This window comes from Enoplosus armatus, chromosome 9 (assembly GCF_043641665.1).
Source record: "Enoplosus armatus isolate fEnoArm2 chromosome 9, fEnoArm2.hap1, whole genome shotgun sequence".
Lineage (NCBI taxonomy): Eukaryota > Metazoa > Chordata > Actinopteri > Centrarchiformes > Enoplosidae > Enoplosus > Enoplosus armatus.
In genome coordinates, this window is record NC_092188.1 from 3,636,600 (window position 1) to 3,658,953 (window position 22,354).

Below are 22,354 nucleotides of genomic sequence, written 5' to 3' on the forward strand. Positions count from 1 at the left end.
AGACAAATAATTAAAGTTTCCTCTTTTTGATAATAAAATTTTTTTACCAAACAAGCACAAAACAAACGCCAAGGTACTGATTTCTTAACAAATTATTCATTTAAATTTTAGCTACACTTTCAAGGCACCTGCTGCAGGACCTCTTTAGACCGGAGCAGCAGCGTCTTCACAAAAAGTCAGGAATTTTGGTAAAAAGAAATCTTCCTATTGTCAGGAGTGGCACTCTGTTTACTGCGTGTCTCAGTGTCAGATGGGTGGACGACTGTACTTGAACTGCGTTTCTTCGTCCTGGGGGAGGGTTGGGGGGGGGTGACACAGTACTTCACTTCACATCCACTTCACCTGCCTGGTAATGGAACCCTGCTTGGATCCAAGATGGCATCAGCGTGACCACTGCTGACTTCCGATATGTCCGTCTTTCACTCAAGTGTTTAATGCAATGCTAAAGTTCCCTTTCAGGGGTTTATCCTAGATCTGTCCTGTATCAGCGCAGGGAAATCTTTGTTGATCGCTCTACTGTGGAAACACACTTTTACTATTTGCAACTTAGCCACTGCAGCTTCGTCCTGGCCGTGGTGGGGAGCATTACTTTGCAATCTTTCACACTTTTCAATCTAACTATTTACTTTTCTCCGTGACTTGCCTTCAGAGTACTTTCAACTACAACTCCTGTGTGTTTTGAAATGATGAAAACCCTACAAAAAGAATAAAAACACACACTGTAATTCCAAAATAAAATGAGAGAAAGCCTCAGAAACAGAGGAGAGATCCCTCCTGTAGGATGGACCAACATGCAATAGATAAACTGATGTAGCTAGCTAGCTTTAGCAATCGTGGAATGACGATATTAAGTAAGTAAAGTTAAAAACATTCAGCCAATATTAAGTGTAATAAGTTAAAGAGAGGAAACAGGTAACAACATGAAGTCTGTTGCTGAACAGTTTTAATAGTCATTTAGGAAACAACTGCAAAAATGACTGTCATGCTATGTGTTAGCTTAACTGACTTTACAAGCTAGCTAGCTACTAAGCTAACTATCCAATAGCTATCAATATAGCTATAGCTAACCTAGCTGGCCTTGTGTTCACGTTGTTCCATTTATATTTTTATTTTGAGCAGCCTTGTTTGCGTTACAGATGATATTTTAAATTCATATATTGTGAGAAACACGACGTTTTCCTGGCTTGTATTAATCAGGACGGCGTGATTAAAACGTTCCCACTACACCAGCTTTTAGGTTAGGACGCTCTCCTTTTATTTATCGGCCATGTGTGTGTTAGGAAGTGGTGTTTTTGGAAGCTGTCCTCCTTTTTTTTTTGCCCGGTGACCTGTGCTTTACTTCCAGGTCAGTGCCTTCTGCGGGTCTTCGGCAGTCCCAACAATGTATCCCTTACAGCGGAGGGAAGAGAGCTGGCGCTTCGGCAAGTCCCTCTGGAGGCTCTTCAAAACACAGTTACCATGGACACAAACTTGACCGGGAGAGGAGCGAGGAGTGTGTTTGTGTGTGTGTGTGTGTGAGGGGAGGGTGTGTGTGCAGGTGCAGTTTGCATGTGTGTAACTTTAAAAGCCCGAAAAACAACTTATAAAATAACTCCAAACTTAACAAAAAAGAAAAAGGAAAGAAAAGCCGCGTGACACTCCAGTGTTACCGCTGACTTCTCTCGTGCTCACCGCCCGCAGCCGTGCGTGATTGACTGCCAGCAATCTGATCCAGTGAAAGACATTGACAACCAATAGGAAGCGGAGTGCGGCTTGTTTCCATGGGAGGCCCCGAGAGGCGATGCCAAGCCGCTAGAAAGCAACACAGCGAGCGGGGAGAAGCGCAGGCAGCAGCCGGGACCGTGGAGATCCTGCAGCCGCTCCGTGGCACTCTGCACCCGGATGAAAGCGAGGTCGCTAAGGTAACTGCATGTTTTTTTAATACTTCCGCTCCTTCATAAGTTTATTCTATCGTGTAAAAACATTTCGGCGCGCCCCTCCAGCTCAGCGCGCTCCTCGTTTACGCACGTAATGTGCAGATCAACTTAACTTTACAGCATCGCCGGAGGTGTTGTCGGTAATTTCGGCTGAAAAACAGTAGCAAGAGGTTCCTGAACTGTGCCTTAATGAATGAAACTCAGGTCCTCTTTCTATCTCGCTTTTTTTTCCTGAAGGGTGACCGGACAGGAGGCTCACAGAGATTTTGCAGATCGCTCTTCAATTAAAGCCACAGCGGCGCAGAATGGATGGATTTCACGACCAGCAAGTGCCTTACTGTAACTCCAAAGTGAGTGTCATTGACCCCCACCAAAAAAAAGACAGATGCAGATCTTTCACATCATCTTTCATATCTTTTATTGTTGTAAATGCCTGTTCTTCTCTCTAACACTTTCTGTTTCCTCTGATTTCTTCTGTCTTTCTCCCTGCTGCTGCTGCAAAGACTCATTCCTCCCCCAGGGACCATTTAAGTTTCATTTAATCATCAAAGATAAACAGCTAAACAAGGTGCTCACTACTATACACTGTGTTATTGGTTGTGCACCATGTTACAACTTGTTAATTACATCTGATGAGTGAAGCACAGGCATGGCTCAGGCTTCAGAAGTGTGTGGCGCATCGATGAGTGGCTCACTGAGGCTCTTCCCTTTGCTCTTCCAGTTGCACGTGTGCTGCAGACAACAACAGAATCACTACTCCAGTGAGGAAAAGAAAAAAAATTGATTTGTGTCTTCTTCTCTTTTTTCTTTTTCTTTCCAGAAGCAGAGAGAAAAGACAGCGAGCTGCCAGAGGCCAGCACATGACAGAAAGAGAAAATTCATTAAGTCCGACCTGGCTCTGGACACTGAAGGTAGGTAGAGGGCAGGGGGAGAAGTTAATTTCACGGCTCCTAAACATTTAGCAAAATTCAATTGGTTTGTGGCCACCTGCGCTGCTAACAACAGAATCTCAATTACAACACAGCGGCCTGTGATGATTCTCACAAGCCTCTGTCAGTGGTCAGAGACACAAATTGACTTGTTATTAGCTGCACACGTGCCCACTGAGCTCCAGCGGCTCTGACGGCATATCAGCCCGCCGTAATGAAGTCACTTGTTTCTGATGCTTCTCCTGGGCTTTGACTCTGTTTTTTAACTGCCTTCAAGCCTTGTTCTCTGCTTCGGTTCCCCCTCCAGAGCTCTTCCAGGACCTCAGTCAGCTGCAGGAGACTTGGCTGGCAGAAGGTGAGTGTTTTAAATCTCGAGTAACACAAAAAAAGAAAAAAAAAAAGGAGGAGAGATGGGTAAAAATGGATAGGTTGTGAGGGGGGAAAAAAGCTGCCTGGAGTTACTTGCCTAGCGTCGCAGTCCAATTAAAAGCCTGTGTGGAAGAGGCACCTTGTGTGTCATGCATACATTAGAGACTGTGAGCGAGGGGTCTTGAGGGAGACCGAGGAGGCTCTACCCAGAGAGTGTCATCACAAATTACCAGGAGAAGTCTCTGCGACGCTCACTGTCTCTTCTGCTTTTGGCAGGAGCTAACGCGCTGCACGCCAGCCGCCGCCACCACCACCACCTCCACCTCCACCAGAGCTCTGCTGTAGCCTACCAGCTCTCTCTCTCACTCTTACTCACTCTCTCATCTGCTCTCTCTCCCCACTCTCTCTCTCTCTCTCTCTCTCTCCCTCCCTTTGCTTCCTCTCAGCACACCTCTCCATCTTCTCCAGCTGTACCATCACCTTGTCTTCTTCACTTTCATTTCTTGGCGACAAAAAAAAAAAAAGAATGGATCTATAATTTTTCTTTTTAATCGCAGACTTCTAAAACACCAGAGTCAGTCTCTCAAAACGACAATAGATTTTTTTTTTTTATATTTATCAATTTCTTTACTTTTTAATATAATTTTTTTAATTCTCTAATGGCAAGACGTGCTCATTGTGGTCTAACTGAGACGTGATGCTTCAGGATTTAAGTGCAAGTGTCCTCTTTCCACCGTGTCTGCAGCACCGAAGTTTTGGTTAGTGGTGAATATTGTTCATCTTTCTTTGACTTTGCCGTGTTTTTATGTGCATGTGCATGTTCCACTTGGTTTCTCTGCTTGACTTTTGTATTTGCATCTCACTAAGAAGCAACTTGCTTTGAATATTGCATGTAATCTGAAAGTTTATATCTCAGTAGAGAATGAGTTGGGCATTTTAGAGTTTAACAGTGAAAAGTAGAAAATTTTCAGAGTCATTGGAAGTAGTTTTTGATTTGCTCTGTCGGTATAAAACCAGAAATTCAGACAGAGTGAAGCTGTTCTGTGTGAAAGCACATAATTGCTTGGAAAGGGTGATTTGAAATAGTTTTTGCATGTATATAAATCTGAAAAGTAAAACAAATTGCTAGTATTTTCTCTGCAAATGGGCTGAAGCCAAGTTTTTTGAGACACTTTTTAACAAAAGTAACATTTGCATCTTCCATTTACTCCACTGTTTTGCTGTATACATACAGTGTTATAAGAAAAGAAAAACTTGATTATTTAATATTCTAAGTTTGCGTCAGTATGAAAAAAAAATCATTTTTAAATTCAAGTGAAAGATGTAATGCTTTTGAAAAATCTGTTTTAATGTGTAAAATTACTGTTGGGGTTATTTTTAGTCCTTTGATTGAAAATTGGATAATTAGAAATTCTGAGAACAGATGGATGTCTGCTGTAAAAAGGCATAAATATGAGCTGTTTTATTTGTGTAAAAAGAGTCAGTTAGAGTTTGTAATTTTTAAATTCTTTATTATTGTATCACAGCATTGCAGTAGTAAAATGCCAACCTGCCCCCCCCCCCCCCCCCCCCCCCCCAAAAAAAAGAAAATCAGTGCTCAGGTTGTAAAGCCATAATTCTAGATATAAAGTAGAACTCTCAAGTGCGCAGTATAATTGAATCAACTGAAATACTTTTTTAAAATAGGGACCGAGTCGTAATACATCCCCTGGAAAAGTGTCCAGAGAAAACTCCCTTCACACAGGTGAATAAGATTCTCAATCATTTATAGGCTCCATCTATTCTTTAACACGTTTGAAAATGCTCGCAGTGCAATCAGACGCTTTTAAAAAATGAAAAGTATGCTTTGAAACAGATATTGGAGTAGTTGAGCCGACTCTGAGCAGCAGTTAGATTACGAGGCGGCGCACACCGCAGGGCGTGTAAAAGAATAAGACACGATTTAAATATTTCAGTATCCGAAGTGAGAGAAGAGACGGCGGCGGCTGATAAGAGGTATTACTGTTAAGGATTGCAGTTCTGCCTGTCATGGATCAATGTGATGATGTACGCTTCAAGATTGTAGATTTAATGAATGACTTCCTGTCCATTAAGATGAAAAGGAATACCTCCCCATTTCTAAGATTTATTAGTTCAGGTAATTGGAACAAGAGAAGGAATTATGAGAGGCGGTCTGAATTTCCGTTTCCAAGAGCGAGAGGTTGAGGAGGGTCCGTCAGCTGACAGGCGCATGTTTGACACCCACAAACCACCTCTGCCCTCCACGTCCATGCAGGTTTTTTTGGACTTATTTAAGTACCTTTCTTGCCAGGAAAAAAAAAAGTCTAATTCTTTAGAGGTTTCTCACTTTAAGAATACTTTTTTTTGTTTGTTTTGCCTTTGTTTATGCAGTGATTTCTCTGTGAAATTCAGGCGCTGGCAGCGTCATTTGTCTTTGAAATCGGCGCAGGCAAAACGTTGAATTTGTTTAAAAGTCAACCTCGCACGCAGAGCTGTCGCAGGTTTGGTCTCAGTTGCTCAGGCCTCGTGTTTACAGCCTTTTCAACTTCTCCCTTTTCATCCTCACTCCTTTTTTCCCTTCTGTCCTTCTCCCTATTTTTTTTTTTCTTTTTTGTTTTGTGAATGGCGGCAGATTTCCAGCTCTGCCGTTCTCCCCAGGAGTTTGTTGCAGGGATCAGCTGGCTCATTCACAGACTGAGGCCGGTGACTCATCCATCCTGTACTTCCTTTTGGACACAGAGACACTGCTGCCTTCTTGTTTTTTGTTGTTGTTGTTTTTTCTTTCTCATCTCTCCTGTCTTTGTCTCTGTCCAAGTTAGGTCCTCTGAAGTTTCCGCAAGTTTGTTTGTGTAGTAATCATGAGATGAGAGTTGTTTCTGTGTTTCACCCTCGTTTCTGTATTTTTCATTGTTGTGTTGGCAGATTTAGGGAAAAGTGGTTTTGACTACTGAAAGGAAAAGGAAGAAAACATGATTAGAGTCAAAGTGTTGAGGCTTTTAGAAGGTTTGAGTATGATTTATCATGTGAGGATGTCTGTTTTTGGTTAATATGTTAATATATTTTCATGCAATGGCCCTTTAAGAAAGCTTGCAACAAAGTGGAGTAATACAGCAAAGTTGTTTTCTGTAATTCCACCAGACTAAAATACAAATTGTATTTAAAAGAATTGCACACAACAGAGTGTTGATAGCTTTAACTACAGCAGAATCTAGAGTGAACTCATTTCTTTGTTTGCTGTTCTCTTCACCCGCTTGACATTGTTGGAAAATATGGAGCAATTTCTCCTCTTGATCCGTTGATTGTTTACTGTCCTCAATTCACACCTCTGGCATGAAAAAAAGCAGCCCTCATCGTATCAAGAGTGACAAAAATGGAAAATCAGTAATTTTTTTTTGAAGATCTCCAGACACGTCGAGACATGTTCCTGATCCTGTGATAATGAGGATCCACCTCATTGTGTGTATAAATAGACGTGCTAATGACACATTTAAATCTCCTTTTGCCTTTCGCCAGAGACAGTCGGACCTTGAGGGACACGGAGAACTGTCACTGAGTGTAAATATGTGTGATATAAATATGTACATGTATAATTGGAGCCGGAGCGGAGCAGGCTTCATTATTTTAGCATTAGCCTGAGTGCAGGGGCGTTTGAGGCGCAGGTGAAGCATTGGAAGGTTTGGAACAGACCTGACTCGGTAGGTACAGGTGGATTCACCAGTAGGGAAGAAGCCAATTAGATACTGTTAACAATGGGTGTTTGGCTGCTGGCAAGGAGTGAGAGCCGAGGCTGCAGAGCAGTCAATGGACAAGGCGACCTCAGGAAGTGGAATTAGGAAGTAGACGGTCACCTAAAGCACAATATTATCCCCCACACAGGCTGGCGTTTGTTGGGAGACAGGGTTCATTGTACGACTTCTTTCAGAAATCATGAAAAACATATTGCTCAAAACATTTCAAGGTTATTTTGTACATTGATTTAGTCAGATCTGTAATGTTGGTGGATTTCCTGTTTTCTCACAAGTAATTTTTTTCTATTATCAAGAAGAAGTCTGATTTCATTAAATCTGAATCTGGTCAGTTTTTTTTCAACTTGTTTTCAACAGAAATCAACCTGTTTTAAGGATTCTTTATGTGTCTCTATATTGATATGAGACACAAAATCTGTCAAAATCTTTGTAAAGAAATGATTTGTTTTTTTAAAAAAGAAAAATAATCTTAATTGTATTTTTCTCGGACTTAATAACAGACAAAAACGACTTGATAAGAAGAAGATTTTTTTTGGTCGTGACTCCGAGGCTGTTAAAACATATAAAACCTTATTGCACATTAAAAATCAAACACGGACACCAAAGAAAAACAAAGTACTCCATGCCCTGATTTCCTGTAAAACATATTTTCTGCAGCTGTGTTCTTTAATCGACAGCAGAGGCAAACAACGCCGGGATAGGCCAACCTAGCATCCCAGGAGAGTGTTTGCCAGAGGACGGCATTGGCCTGCAGAGAGCTGTGATCAATGCTGCGTTGTCCATCAACATCAGAAACAATCATCCCCTTTCTTCTTCTCTGCTTGTGTCTTTAGCTCAAGTTCCCGACAATGACGAGCAGTTCGTTCCAGACTTCCAGACCGAAAACTGTGAGTAAGACACCACGTCTCTCTTCCTCTGTGTCTCTGTGTGTTTGTGCTTTATGCGTTAGCGCTTGTGTTTGGGTGTGTGTCAACATCTGTGCTGTGTTTTTTTTCACTCGTCTCGACTGGTGTGTTTGTACTCGGGGAGAGTGCATGTGGCGGCGTGTGTTTTTCCGTGTCTCTCAGTAACCTCACCTTTTGCTCGCACAAGTGCTCTCTGGAGAGCTGCAGCAGTCTTGCGGGTCTGCAGACAGGTGCATGGGTGGGGGGTTATCTCTCTCTCTCTCTCTCTCTCTCTCTTTATATATCTGTCTCTCCCTTCCCTCTGTTGCTCATGTACCTCTCACCACCACTGAGATATTATTGCACCGTGTTTTATTTGCATAAACATCAAAATATTGTAGCAGATTTTTTTAGGGGGTTGAAGTGATATTTTTAACTCCACGTAGGCCAAACTGCTGTCAACTGATGGCTGTTTTGAATTTTTTGGGAATAAAATCTTTAAAAAATGCCCCTACGTGACCTCTCCGCGAAGTGCTTTTTGTGCAAACCATCCAGTGTGGTTATATTTTCTAAATCAAGCAGTGTAATATTAGCTAGCACTACATTTATCCTTTTCAGTTGAAGGCATGTTGGCCTTCTGGTACACTCCCCAATCTTCAGTGGGGATTTTACAGCATGACAGCAAACGTGATTTTTCTATTTTTTCCTGCAAGAGAATAATATTCAGTTTCTAAGAATACGTATAAATTTATATTGTCTGACCTGAGCTGATTTTAGCAATCATAATGCAATGAGGATAAAGTAGTTAGTCGTACTTCACCTGGTTGTGCACGGTGGTTGCACACGGTGACTGGTGACTTGGCACGGTCCACTTCTGGAGGAAGTTGTGCCAAGGTGGGGACAGAAATGGAGTGAGTGGAGCTCAGTGGGACCCGGAGCGAGCACATGTCTTTCAGATGAGCCAAAACGCCCATGAAACTGTGAGAAAAGACACAAAACAAGTCTTCCCTGTGTCCTCAACGCCCTTTAACCTGGAAACAAAGTTTGTGCAAAATGCAGAAATGAGGATTTTTAACTAGAACAAAGAGAAAAGGTCTCATATGATATTTGCATATGCTCTTTGTTTTTACAGTAGATTGTAAGTTTAAGCAGTCAAAGAAAACATTTGGGTAAGATTAAGCAGAAATGGGTATTGGCATTAAGCTAGATCACAGACCTTTTAACCCCTTGTGAGCAGGATGACAGGATGAGATCCTCGAGCCGGTTCCTGTCGGTCGCCTAGATTAAAAACTTTATTTAGATTAAAAAATTTTGCTATCAATTCTCCCACACCGTGAAACAACAAACCTGGGGAGCTCCGGCTGATAAGAACAGTATCATCCTTTTAAACACAAGTCTTGCTTTTGTTACAAACTTGATGTAATGTAGATTGTTTTAAGGCTATTGGATATTATATATAAGCATAATATATATGCAGTCCCTGCTCCACAGACTGAATAAAGACAAGCTTAGATTAAGTAAACCATAGTTGTGAGGGTGTAAAAGCAATGAATCCTCATCCTCCCTTATGTCCTTGAAATATTTGCCCTCTCAAATTCTTTCCATTCATCTGACTCTGATTTTGTATTGTTCAGAAGATACCACAACAGTAAACTAAAAACCCCACCCTTGGGTGTGAATTAGCTTACCCTAAAATCCAAGATGGAGGAGCGGTGTGGTGTACAGTAGAGAACCAGAGGTCACCGAGACTGTCCCGTTGTCCTTCAGAGGTAGCCAGGGTGGGTGGCCACGGTGGCAGGAGACTGCTGACCATCTGAATTGTCCTGTTGGCAAACCTGCAGCAGACTGGAGAGGCACTAACAGATGGCGGGAGGGTGAGGGCACCGTGGTTGGGCGCTCGAGCAGGCATCCCAGCCGGCAGCTCTCCCATATGGGTTTCACCGAGCCGAGAGATGGAGGGGCGGACGGTGAGACAGAGAGACAGGGATGAAGATGGAAAGAGATGTAGCTAGAAGTTGTTCCTAAAGAGAAGGGCGGCGAGTAAAGGTGGAAGTAACTAATTACAAGTAGTAAATCTGTGTACTTTAAGGATAAAACTGGCAATATATTCTCCTTATTGTCAACAAATCCCATGAAAAGACCAAAACCAACAATAAATTGATCCTACTCACACGTATAATCTGGGCATCCACAAACTGATTCCTGTGTGCCACAGAGCTCCATTGTCCGCAAACGCTTCGTTTACTCCTTTTTGAGTTGCGTTTGTTAAAAATTACAGTGCCAAGCTGTTTTTAGGAAATTGTGTAGCCTTATAAAAAATGTAAACGATATATTTGTGATATATTTGTGACCCAGATTTACTGTAGGTCTACTGATTGAGTGTGCTTCGGGCTGTATTGTCGGAGTGTATTGAGAGACGCACAGTTTAAAGCATCGTTAGCTTTTGTCCTTTCATAGCATTTGTTGACAATTAATTCAAATTTGATATAAAAGCCAGCATCAAATTTCATTTGAACCAAATGTATTTTATAGTAGCATAGTTAGCATTAGCCAAAAGGTCCAATTTGTCCAGTTGTGTTGTTAGCCTAATTGTTGCTAGCTCGTTGGTAGCATTAGCAGAATAAACACTAGTGTAGCGACTGAATCCATTAAAATATACAAAAACCTGCATACAGAAAAAATAAGAATAGTCATAAATGTTATCTGTACTCTAACTCCACTTTGTGGAAACAGAAAACAAATTGAAGGAAGAGGAGGAGAAAGAAAGAATCTGTGTTGAGGAGTGCTGTAGTTTCAAAGCTTGTATCAGAAAGGCAGGTTTGAAATTCCTTTCTCTAAGTGTTTTTTTTTTTATATTTCCATGGCATCAGATTTATCACCTCTGGAGAAGCTATGACAGTTTCCCTCAATGTTGACTTCACACTCTCCATCCATGCAGCACAGAAGCAGCATGTGAGCGGCCTCGAAGCAAAAGTGTCCTCAGGCTGAAGGAGGAGAAGGAGAATTTTCTTTGTCTCAAACTCCAACACAGATGCTTACCATTAGCATAACTTAGCAGGGAACGAAGGAGTAGAGGAGGTGTAAAATGAGGCCACACGTTACCAGCAGATCTGAGCCTCCATCATTTAGCAGCAAAGGCGAGCACCTACAGTAGGTGAAAATGGAATGGAAGGTTTTTCGCTGGTGCCAAAAGACCTGTATTTTTTTATGAATGGACTGGAGAAATATCTGCCAAACGTAGGCTCTGGTTCTGCCAAAACACACGATTCAAACCTGAGAATACACAACGTTTGAGGCCAAGAGTTCTTTGATAACGCACTGTAAGGATTGGCAGTAAAATGGCAGCTAAAATTAAATTATTAGAACCTTGTTTTGTAGGAAAATGTAAAAATAAATAAATATTGAATCCTGAACACTAAATCTTTCCTCACTTGTATGACAAACAAAGACTTTTTTATTTCGTTTAAACATTTCTATTGAATCTGTGCAGCAAATACCAAAGAAAATTGCAGAGTATTTGAGTCAATCGCACAGAAAAAAACAAACAAAAAACATTTGCATTCAAAATAGACCCAGTAATTGTTCTAACTGCTTCTTCTTTTAAACACCCTACACTCTTGGTTAATCAATATGTAGATAATGAGAGCAATCAAGCAGTGATGGGCATGACATTCTGGACTAAAAAGGAAGTCTCTGTTTTAGTCAGAGGCAATGCCCTCGCTATTGATTTGTGTACCTTGGCACCCCACTGACGAAATCTATTGTGACATTTCCATTTCTAATTTAAGGTCGTGTGCTGCAGCACACGTGGAGCTATTGTTAACAGCTGATGTGACGCTTACAGTTAAACAAAGCATTTGTATAGCCATTACTCTTACATTTCATATGTAAACTGAATGACCCAGAAGCTGATTCTGTGTTAAATGAGGAAAAGAAATGTAGTCTAGCGCCACGTGAGCTGCAAACCAGAGGGCAGGGGGGTTAACTCTTGTATTAAACTCAGAGAAAGAAAGAAATGTATGTTTATTGTAGTAGTTAATTAAAGTGACTGTGATTGTGATGTCGACAAGCCAAAACTAAGGTATTGTTTTGACTCCGTTAGCCCTTAACGAGCCTCCGCCAAGCCGGCGTCGTCAAAGGTCTCCCCTCAGGAAGTGTCTGTTTGACCTCCGATCGATGACCCGGAAAGGTCAGGCCCCCAGCGAGGGCTGCGAACAACCCCTGAGCTTTGTCATGCCGGGCCCGTGTGGCCCGTCCCCCAGGGGCTCGACTGTGCGTCAGATGGGGTGTTGGCAGATCGACCCCTGCTCGTACGGCAGCTGTCAGTCAGCCGTGAGAAAACTCCCCAAAACATCCTCCTCTCTCAGCTCCTTGTAGCCGTAGAGACCTTCCTGACTGCGGGTGTATTTAGAAGAAAAATATTCCCAAAACCACAAATTTGAGTCTTTTGGGTCATGAAATGTCTAAATGTTTGTACTTTAGTTGCACCAGGAGTTGATGGATTTCCTCTCTCCATTCATCATTGGTTTCTAACTCAGGAAAAGGCCATCTCTCAGCCTGAAACGTCAGTCGAAAATCATCCCCTTCAACCACGACTGGCCCTCTCTCGCGTCTGACGGAGCGCTGTGGGGCGGCCTCACCGCTGCTTTGTGTGCAGTCGCGGTGAGACGGCAATCGGCGAGGCAACCCGAGCCTGACTTCATTCTGACTAACTGGGTTTTCGTCAGAAGCGCAGCCAATTGGATTAGCGTTGATCATGACTCGAGATGATGGGATGTTAATCAGGACCGATCAGGCACTTAACGGCCTCTCAGATGCACCGGGCTCACTGTGGGGCCATAGGTAGAGAGCGCAGCCCCCCCCCCTTCAGATCAATGAGCCCTGTTGTTGTCGTCTGGAACGTATTGACAGCCAGCTGAAAGCAGATAGAGCATTTATAGGAGCTCGCCGCACACCCAGTTTTATGATTGTCATATTTCACTAACAGAGTCGCTGTCAGGAAAAGGCCGAACAAATGAGAATTGAAGTGAGTTGTTTTGTGTAAGTGATGGCCTGAGATGCCCAATCTGTTGGTGGACGGATGCTTTGTCTTTTAACTTGAATTTATCCATCATGACTTCTCTTAATCAGTGATGGCCTGGCACACATTCATGCAGGTACATAATGTTGGGATCTGTACTGCAACATGGCTGTTTTTCAAAGCTGTTGTTGAAAGCTGCTGCATGCAGTCCGTACTGCAGAAGAAGGGTTGGACAGCTGTGTCCTGTGGTTAAATGTTGGATAATGGACACTACAGGTACATAAAGGCCATGATTTAAACCAGCAGCATTTTATTCCCAAAATGACGTAGCTGAGGATAGAGGTGGTGGCTCAACATGCCATAAACAGCTGCTAATTAAAAAAAAAAAAGAAGTTTATTGAGATTTTCAGTCCAGTGTTAGTATAAATGCTATTTCAGGGGCTTATCCAAAAATACTATTTTGCTGTGAACCTTGCTGAGCACTAACAAAAAAAGAGCCATCATCACCTTCGTCGCAAAAACTCTTAGCACCTGCTCTCAATTATTTGATGCCTTAATACCTTACTATTTGACAGGGAGGTGGTTCATTGTCATTCAGTATCTAAACGGGTGTTCTCCATCTTTTCTCCCTCTCTCGGCGTAGTGGCTTTCCACGGACTGCAGCTGAAGATCAAGAGGGAGCTGCACAGCCCGTGTTCAGAGCTGAGCTCCAACTGTAGTCAGGAACGGTCCTTCAAACTCCAGTATGGAGAGAAGTGCCCGTACAACGTCAGGTGGGCACCGACCTAAAATATGCTTCCAAAAGACTCGAGATGTCCCTCTGAAAGACAACTCCTCCGCAGTCTTAGATTGGCGACATTAAAGAGAAGTTGTATGTACAGACAGTGTTATTTGGGTCCACATTCTGCTCTCAACCAGCAGACCAGAGCTCCATTGTAAAAAAGGTGAAAATTAGAGCAATTTTACACAGTTTATTTTATGGATGAGGATGATGAACTTCAGTAGTTTTTGTGTTCATTTTTAAATGTTCAGCTCTACATTATATTATATTTATATACACATTTCAAATGAGATGAACCAGAAACTGCTGGCATCTCGCTTATTTTTCAAAGTAAATCCAAAGCACGTTGTGACAAGTACAGTCATGTTGAATGTTTTGGGGGTTTTTTACTTCAAATTAACTTGAACTGATTTGATTTGTAATACATGATATTCATTCTACTCGCATGTTCATATAATGACATTGTACGTAGAGAGAAGCTGTCTTTCATAAGTGGTGAATCATATGTGTGATTCATTCGCTCACCTGGTGACATCTGCTCAGACGCATATAGGGGACAAAAAAAACATTTGGCAGGGATGCTATGTGTGCCAAGAGGGGGTGTTACGTTCCTTAATATATCCATTGAAACAAGTCAGCATGCAGCTGAGCCAACATTTGATTTAGAAAATGACACTATGGAAGGACGAATGTGTGGCAAACAAGAGGTTTATACTGTATTAATACAGAGAATATAGGACATTTTTACCAAACTCTATTTAAAAAATACACATTTAACAATCTGAAGAGTGCAAAAGCAACCGTTCACCTAAATGTAACTTTGTCAAAATTAGTTTTAAAATAACAATAACAAATAACAATAAAGGAGCCGATATTGTTTTTTAAAAATCCCCTGTATTTTTTCTTTCAAATATGTTGTTATTTTCATCTGTAATATCTTCCAGATGTAAGCAGGATCTGTGTCACCTCAGTAACGTATGATCTGGATTTACCTTCGTGTCTCTCCACGAAGACACCTAAAGAATATAAACAACAGAATCTGGTGCACACGTGTAGAGATAAAGCATTATACCAACACAACTAAGATATAACACAAAGCACGTGATGAGTTCTGTAATTCAAAGATGCTCCATCATCATGACAGCTTACATATTCAGTGTGGACATCTCCAGAGGTATTTGACTCTTGTCTGTTTGCCACAGTGCCTATGAGCAGAAGCAGCCTGCAGGAATGAAGCCCTCCAGCCCAGTGACGCCCCCCTGTAGCACCCCTGTGTCCCCCCTCCATCATGCCTCACCCACGGCGGCCCCAACGCCCAAACCAGACAGGACCTACGCCCACATACCGCCCTCGCAGCCGCTCCCTGACAACGCCTACTCCATGGACCACAGGTACTGCAGCCCGCAGCCTTTTACATTTACATCACATTTGCATCTGGGGCTTTTAGCTGGCGGTTGTACTCAGAATATAATAAGGTCACAGCAGCACATGTAAATCAGAGTTTTAGTTACAGTAGAATCTCATTGGTTGAGTGAATGTTCAGTGGGAGGAGCTAAGTGCAGCTTTTGGGAGCTCATGTTATCTAACGGCTGAATCTGAATGACAAAGACGTAACTCGACATACTGAACAACAAATATCTGAATGACTTTATGCAGAATTCATGATCTAAGAGGCTTTTTTGGCTTGTGACCCCTTAAAATAAAGCACCATCATGTGACCCACCATCTACTGTATTTAGGAGTTATTACCAGATCAACCAAGTGTGAGGAGCTCAAATGATCCAGTAAAAAGAAATAGGTCGATATTTATGTTTATTTAATGCTTAATAACGTGGTCTGTTGGTAGCTGTATGTTCATAGGATGTTCAACAGCTACTGTTGTTGCCACGCCCGACATTTCTACCTCCAAAACAGCTGCTTTGACTCTGTGAAATGTTTAGATCAATAGAGCACCAATCGGTAGAAGTGTATATATATATATATATATATATATATACACACACATATATGTATATATCTATATATAATCAGTTAATCATTAAAGTCATTTTTCAAGCAAAAATGTCAAACGTTCTGTAGTTCCAGCTTCTCAGTTGTGAGTATTTTCTGCTTTTGTTTGTCTTATGTGATATTGAATTGAATATTTGGGGTTTTTGTACAAATAACAAGCAATTTGAAAATCTCAGGAAATTTTCAGATATTTTTATAGACCAAAATATTCACCAGTAAATCAAGAACATTTGTGGCAGCCCTGCTTTCAGCCACTTCTCACAGTCTTCATTCGTTCTTTAATGAAAGCTAGTTAGCTGACATTGTTTTGTGACATATTCTAATGACTTAGTTAAGTCAGATAACTTTTAATAGTGTCATGTAATATGTATACTCTTCTCCAAACGGTAAAAGTAAACAAAATGAAGTTTCTTTGAGCTGATAATTAATCCACCGGTTTTGTGGTCGCCCTCAGATTTCGACGTCAGCTCTCAGAGCCGTGCCACTCGTTCCCCTCCCCGCCGACGATGGCTCGGGACGGCCGGCCCATCTACCACAGACAGATGTCAGAGCCCAACATCCCCTTCCCTCCTCAAGGCTTCAAGCAGGAGTATCCCGACCCCCTGTTCGAGCACCCGGCCATGATGGGGGCGCCGCTACCGCACGCGTACCCCGCCACCATGATGATCAAACAGGAGCCGAGGGACTTCACCTACGACTCAGGTGAGAGATTTAAAAAAAAAAAAAAAAGTGCTGTTGTGTGTTGTGAAAGAGCCACGAAGCGATGGCAGCCTTTCCTTTGCTGCCAGAGCATTATCATTTCAGGAATGGGAGAAGACATGCGAGGAGGGGGCGGCGTTTATTGAGTTTGCCCATTATTAGGGCAGGGGGTCTGGTTGGGCCGGGTGTGTGCGCCGGTCACCATTTCCTGTGGCGCTCTAATAGAAAAAGGAGGAGGGGGGGGGGGGGGGTTATGCCTGGTCACAATCCAAAATCCGCCCTCCCACGCTTGTCCGCTCCCTTTAGTTAGAGAGTAAAGGGACCTAATCATCAGCCCGCGGCCTCTGCGGAGCCTGAGGCTGCATCAGGACATGAATGAACACACGCCGGACTGCTGGGTTCATTCACAAGGCGGTCAGAGAGGACCCAGGAGAGGCAGAGCTGGAGGAGAGTCTGTGTGACCAGTCGGGGAGAAAAGTAGCTTCTTCCCATGGTGAGGACTTCTAGAAAACACCGTGGGCCTCTTTCAGGTCTCTTTTACGTTAGACTTGTTTTCCTGACAGCAGCTCTGCAGCCAAGAAACCGTGATTTTTGTGGGTTTTTCGTCACTTTCCAAGTTCACTTTGCCATAGATGTGTTTAATGAGTTGTGGCTTCTAAATACTATTTAACAACACTGGATAATTACAGAAAGAAAGAAACAAACTCACTCTCTTTATCGACTAGGATGCGGCCAATTAATTAATTATTTTGTCCGTAAAAGGGCAAAAACAAATCTGAAAATCGCACCGCAAGTTCCCGTAGGCCAAAGTGACGTCTTCAATTTGTTTGTTTATATCCGTCCAAAAGTCTAACACCAGAAGATATTTACTTTGTCATGATATTAAACTAAGAAAATCAGCAAATTCTCACTTTTAAGAAGCTTGATGAATTGGCTTAAACAATTAAAATCAGTTTCATCAAAATTGTTAGATGAATTTTCGGACTCTAGGCTGAGCTATTAGTTATTTGTGTCAACACAAGTCAGGACGTTAGAGGAGTATTTCACTGACTTGAGTGCAGCAGTAAGTTCAAGTCTCAGCTTATTGTCATTACAAGCAGCCGAAGTCGGACTCGGCTGTAAAGTTTATGAATAAAGAGAGAGAGAAGGTATGTTTTGCCTCACAGTCTTTGTAGTCTTGCCAGTGTTGTGTCCACTCCTTACTGTATAAGATGGAGCATCAGAGTGAATTTATTAGCAGTCACAGTGGAGCATGTTGACTGGAGCAGGCCTGTTGGAAAGGATGGGAGGGGAGCTGGTAATTTCATTAGCAGCAATTTCCTCTACAAGCCCATTACTTTGATGAAGTTCAGAGAAATGTTTATGGGCCTAAATGAAGGGCCTCAGTCTGTTTATTGAACATTCACTTTGTAACCTGTTCTGCCGTTTTCTTTGACACGACCGTGAGGTCTGTGTTGAGGGACATTTACAGTAAATGGAGGTGTTGTAAAGCAAACTGGTGAATACAGGCTTCTGTGTATATTTTTAATTATATGATTAGACGTGTGTCGTTAAACAATTTCAATCTGTACAACATCTTTCAAATGATATTTTTGGTTCAGAAATGATGCAGATGTGTGACTAATTCTGCAAAAGATCAATAAAACCAGGTGAAAGTTTGACCTCTTGTCACATCCATGATGTTGATGCAGGGAATAAATAATAAACAGACGTGTTAAAGTAGGTAAGACGAGACAAAGTGAATCCTCACCGATATTAGAAAGGCACATTTTATTTTAAAGCCCCTGAAAACGTTTTGGCACAATAATGTAAATAATAAATAATAAAATAATTATGACTGAATAAGCAACAGGTTTTAAACACCGTGTTGGTGTGTTTTGATCAGGTTTTATTGGCAGCAGCTCGGCAACATAAACCGAAAAACCCCACAACCAAACCAGCTGCAGTTACACAATATAACAAAGACACTAACACCTTCAGGTCTGATCTGTAAAAGTGTGTGAAAGTGTGCATGATGACGAAACTAACATCATGTCAGCTTGTGTTTTCACACGAGCGCCATGTTTTATTCGGTAGTAACTCTTCCTCTGAGTGGAGACGCTCTGAGCGTGTATTAGCGGCGTGATATAGTGAGTTCGCCTGTGGCTGGGAGCCATCGCGATGCCGGCGGCTGGAGGGCATATTCTTTAATCAGAGCCAGTGGTGCATTGAGTGAACAGGCTTTGACTGCTCTCAGATAACTGAGATAGTGTTCTTAATGCTGCCTTCGGGCCCTTTAACACTCATTCTCCCATTCTTGCCTGGCTTACAGCAGAAGTGCCTAGCTGCCATTCTGTCTACTTACGGCAAGACGGCTATCTGGCTCACGCTAACAGGACTGAAGGTACAAACAATGATACGAGTGAATGCCGTGACGGTGCACTTTGGATTTCTACTGGAGATCATATCAAACGCTCCTCTTTTATCTTGTTTTCCAGGTTGTATGTTTGACAAAGTGGTGAGGCATTTCTACGATGACACCTGCGTGGTGCCTGAGAAGGTTGAAGGTGAGTCCTGAATACGCCGAATACATTTTAAATACTACACTGAAAACTGCTCCACGTGCAGTTGTGTCGAAACGGTAATGGTGCGTCATGTGTCCTGAAGGCGACATCAAGCAGGAGTCAGGCCTGTACCGCGAGGGCCCGTCGTACCAGCGCAGAGGCTCGCTGCAGCTGTGGCAGTTCCTGGTGGCTCTGCTGGACGACCCGGCCAACTCCCACTTCATCGCCTGGACCGGCCGCGGCATGGAGTTCAAACTCATCGAGCCAGAGGAGGTGAGAGGCTCAGAGAAACATTACTACATATATTTACTCATATTTACACGTGTATTCAGCTTTATTTTTGTAGATCTTTCATTTCATTTTGATAGAAATACGTAACCTAAGGACACTTTACATGCAGAAAACAAGCCAAAAAACGACATTAATAAAAAGCTTATCCTTTATATTTCTCTTTTATAATTCTTATTTTTCACACTACTCTTTTACTGCACGCCACATTGCATTTCACAACACATATTCCTTGTGTATGTGACAAACAAATGTTTGATTCCTTCAGTGTTTTGCCTAAACCAGTCGTGGATTAACCAATTAACCAATTGATTAAAGTAAATCGACAGAAAATCGTTAACAACTTTGATAATGGAAGAAAAATGCCAAACTCGTGCTGGTTTCAGCTTCTCGATTGTGAGGATTTGCTGCTTTTCTCAGTTTTATATCTTTGTAAAGCGAATGTTTTCTGGTTTTGAGCTGATGGACGTCAACTTGGGCTCTGGGAAATCATGATGGCTATTTAATTTTACGGTTTAATGCAAAATAACCAACAGATTATAATTGATCGTGAAAACAATCGTTAGTTGCAGCTCTAGTTCAGTGTGTTTCAGTATGTCTCAGCTAAATTTGCCAGTGAGAGATACATCCAGGCTGAATTAGACATGTCAAAGGTCAACATTTGAAGTGGTGAAATCGTTTCCCTGCTCTGACAGTGGTAAAGTCAGGCCATAATAGTTGTATTTTATTTATCCTGAAGTGAGCCACATCCCTCCAGCTGACAGTGTTCAGGCCAGCCTCTGCTAAATATTTCACGGGACACGTTCCTAAAAATATAACCCATGTTGACGGTTGGGCCGTTTGAAATGGAAACAGAGGCCGGGTCTGTGTGCGCCCACATCACACACAGTGGGGCTCAGTCACTGTTGCTCACTGTTGGGGGATGGAGGATGCAGGGTGGCAGGCGGGGGGTGGGGGTGTAGGCTGGAGGAGATAGAGGGGTAGCTGGCAGCGGTCCACGCAGCCCCGACGGTGTCTAGAGGCACGGGCCAGCTGCAGCTAACAGGGGGGCCCATTCATGCCATCAGGTGACCAAACGCACTCGCTTTGGGACGCCGCAGACAAACGTGAGCTAGGCGGTTTCTGCCATTTCACCGGGCAGGTGAAGCATGTCGCGAGAAAAGACAGCAGAACGTCGCACTGAGGTTTTTTTGGGGGTTTTCTTGCGGTGAAAAACAGAAATGGATGAACAAAAGGGGAGAGAGCTGACGAGAGCACTGTGGGGCTGTGGGTTTGGGCTGCGAGGCCGGGTGGTGGGTGGTCTGGTAGACAGGTGCTGTAACATCTGCTGCCTCCTCCGCTGGGTGTGTGACAAGCTCCTAATGAACACATCCCTGGTCAGGTCTGAACAGGCTGGACGCACTCTAATTACTGTTATTAGGAAAATATGGTTTAATATGTTTGTTTAACATTTCAGCTGCCGCAACGGTCGCGTCAGGAAATCAGGTCGACCGTGCGTGTTTGTGTTCGAAGCGTCTCTGTTTCTGTTTACTGACTCTGTGTTGTTCATCTGCGTGGCACGAAGGTGGCGCGTCGGTGGGGGATACAGAAGAATCGGCCGGCGATGAATTACGACAAGCTCAGCCGATCGCTGCGCTACTACTACGAGAAGGGAATCATGCAAAAGGTAAAAGAAATAAGAAGACAGAGATTATATACCAGAAGTAAAAAGTAAAGAACGTCTACAACATTTAAGAAGATCCAAATCTCTGTTCAGGTTTACTCACGTGGATCTCTGCTAATAAATACATATTATTATGAACAACAAGTCAACATTTTAAGATGAAATATTTGGAGCTCATACACACAATAATAGCCTGATTGATGCATGTGTTACTCCCCGCCCCAAGATAGCTCACATAAGGAGGTGGAGCTTCTCAAACACCATGTTTGAACCTGTCTTATCCAGAGTCCTCCTGCGTTATGGACATTATTGGAAGATTGGAGAGATTTCTTGGTTCATGATGGAAGTTTCTGCAGTTAGTATTCAAAAAATCAACAGTTTTATACCAACAGGACACGATATAATACTTCAATCAAACTGTAACTTTAAAATGTCGCTGCCAGTGAAACTTAACAAAGAAACAACAACAAAACAAACAACCTAAAATGTTGCTCCTGCACTTCCTTTGTGCAATGCATTGTGGGTGAGCATGTTTAAACCTCAGTGTGTGGAGCTGAGGAATTACAGCATTTAGGCAAGTTAGCGAACTTAAATTAAAGTTCTTGAAAGAAAAACGTTGCCCACTGTGATTACATCTGCCTGTTCAACACACTAAACACACACACACCTCGCGCAGCTCTTATATGCTTTATTCACCATTTTATACCATCTTACCTCCATCAGGGTGGTGACTTGTCGGGGTTATCCATACGTATTAAGAGATAATTTGTTTATTTTTCTTGTACATTTTCCAATCAGCTGAGAGTATTTTGTGAATAAATTTTTCTAAGAAAAGGATGATGATGATGTTTTGTATATATGGTGATTTATCAGTCGTGTTTGAAGTTCGACAGGCTTTGCTGTGCGTTCTCAAAGTTACAAATTGTTGCCACCAAACCAAAATGTCCCAACTCATTTATTTTCCCACCTCGTCCCGTCCGTCTCCGTCCAGGTGGCCGGCGAGAGATACGTCTACAAGTTTGTGTGCGACCCCGAGGCCTTGTTCTCCATGGCGTTTCCCGACAATCAGCGGCCGGTGCTGAAGACGGACATGGAGCGGCAGATCAACGAGGAGGACACGGTGCCGCTGTCGCACTTTGACGAAAACATGGCCTACGTACAGGAGGGGCCCTACTGCCAGCCGCACCCCTACAGCGAGGGCTATGTTTATTAACGTCAGCCCCACACACTCCAACACACACACACACCTCCGCTCTCCCCTCCCCCGCCTCCTCCATCCATACACCTGAGGCCGTCGTGTCCTCTGATTCACCGTCGCTCCGGGAATAAGACTGAACACACACCTGCAGCGGAGCTTCCCTCCTCTCTCCGTCTCTCTCACATGAACACATCCTCTTTTTGTTTCGCTCTTGTCTCTCTGACGTCCAGGCCGCACAGCGGGACGGAGAGTGCACTTTATGGACAGGGACGGCGCGGTGTTAACCTGCCAGGGGCTAGCTATGTGGT

General features: G+C 42.9%; 1 protein-coding gene across 6 annotated transcripts; it reads left to right on the plus strand.

The window, feature by feature from the left end:
• The first annotated feature begins 2,221 nt into the window (after window positions 1–2,221).
• etv1 (ETS variant transcription factor 1) lies at window positions 2,222–22,061 on the plus strand. Of its 6 annotated transcripts, none has more exons than XM_070912044.1 (12): window positions 2,222–2,266; window positions 2,737–2,827; window positions 3,153–3,200; window positions 7,794–7,847; window positions 13,508–13,637; window positions 14,848–15,036; window positions 16,110–16,357; window positions 18,666–18,737; window positions 18,832–18,900; window positions 19,001–19,170; window positions 20,750–20,851; window positions 21,840–22,061. In XM_070912044.1, the coding sequence occupies exons 1-12, from the start codon at window positions 2,222–2,224 to the stop codon at window positions 22,059–22,061; spliced, it is 1,440 nt and encodes a 479-aa protein (XP_070768145.1). The 6 variants fall into 6 exon arrangements, with proteins under 6 accessions (XP_070768145.1, XP_070768146.1, XP_070768147.1 ...); XM_070912045.1 differs by having other exon boundaries at window positions 18,669–18,737; XM_070912046.1 differs by lacking the exon at window positions 2,222–2,266 and adding an exon at window positions 3,960–3,972 and having other exon boundaries at window positions 2,777–2,827.
• Window positions 22,062–22,354: the final 293 nt, after the last annotated feature.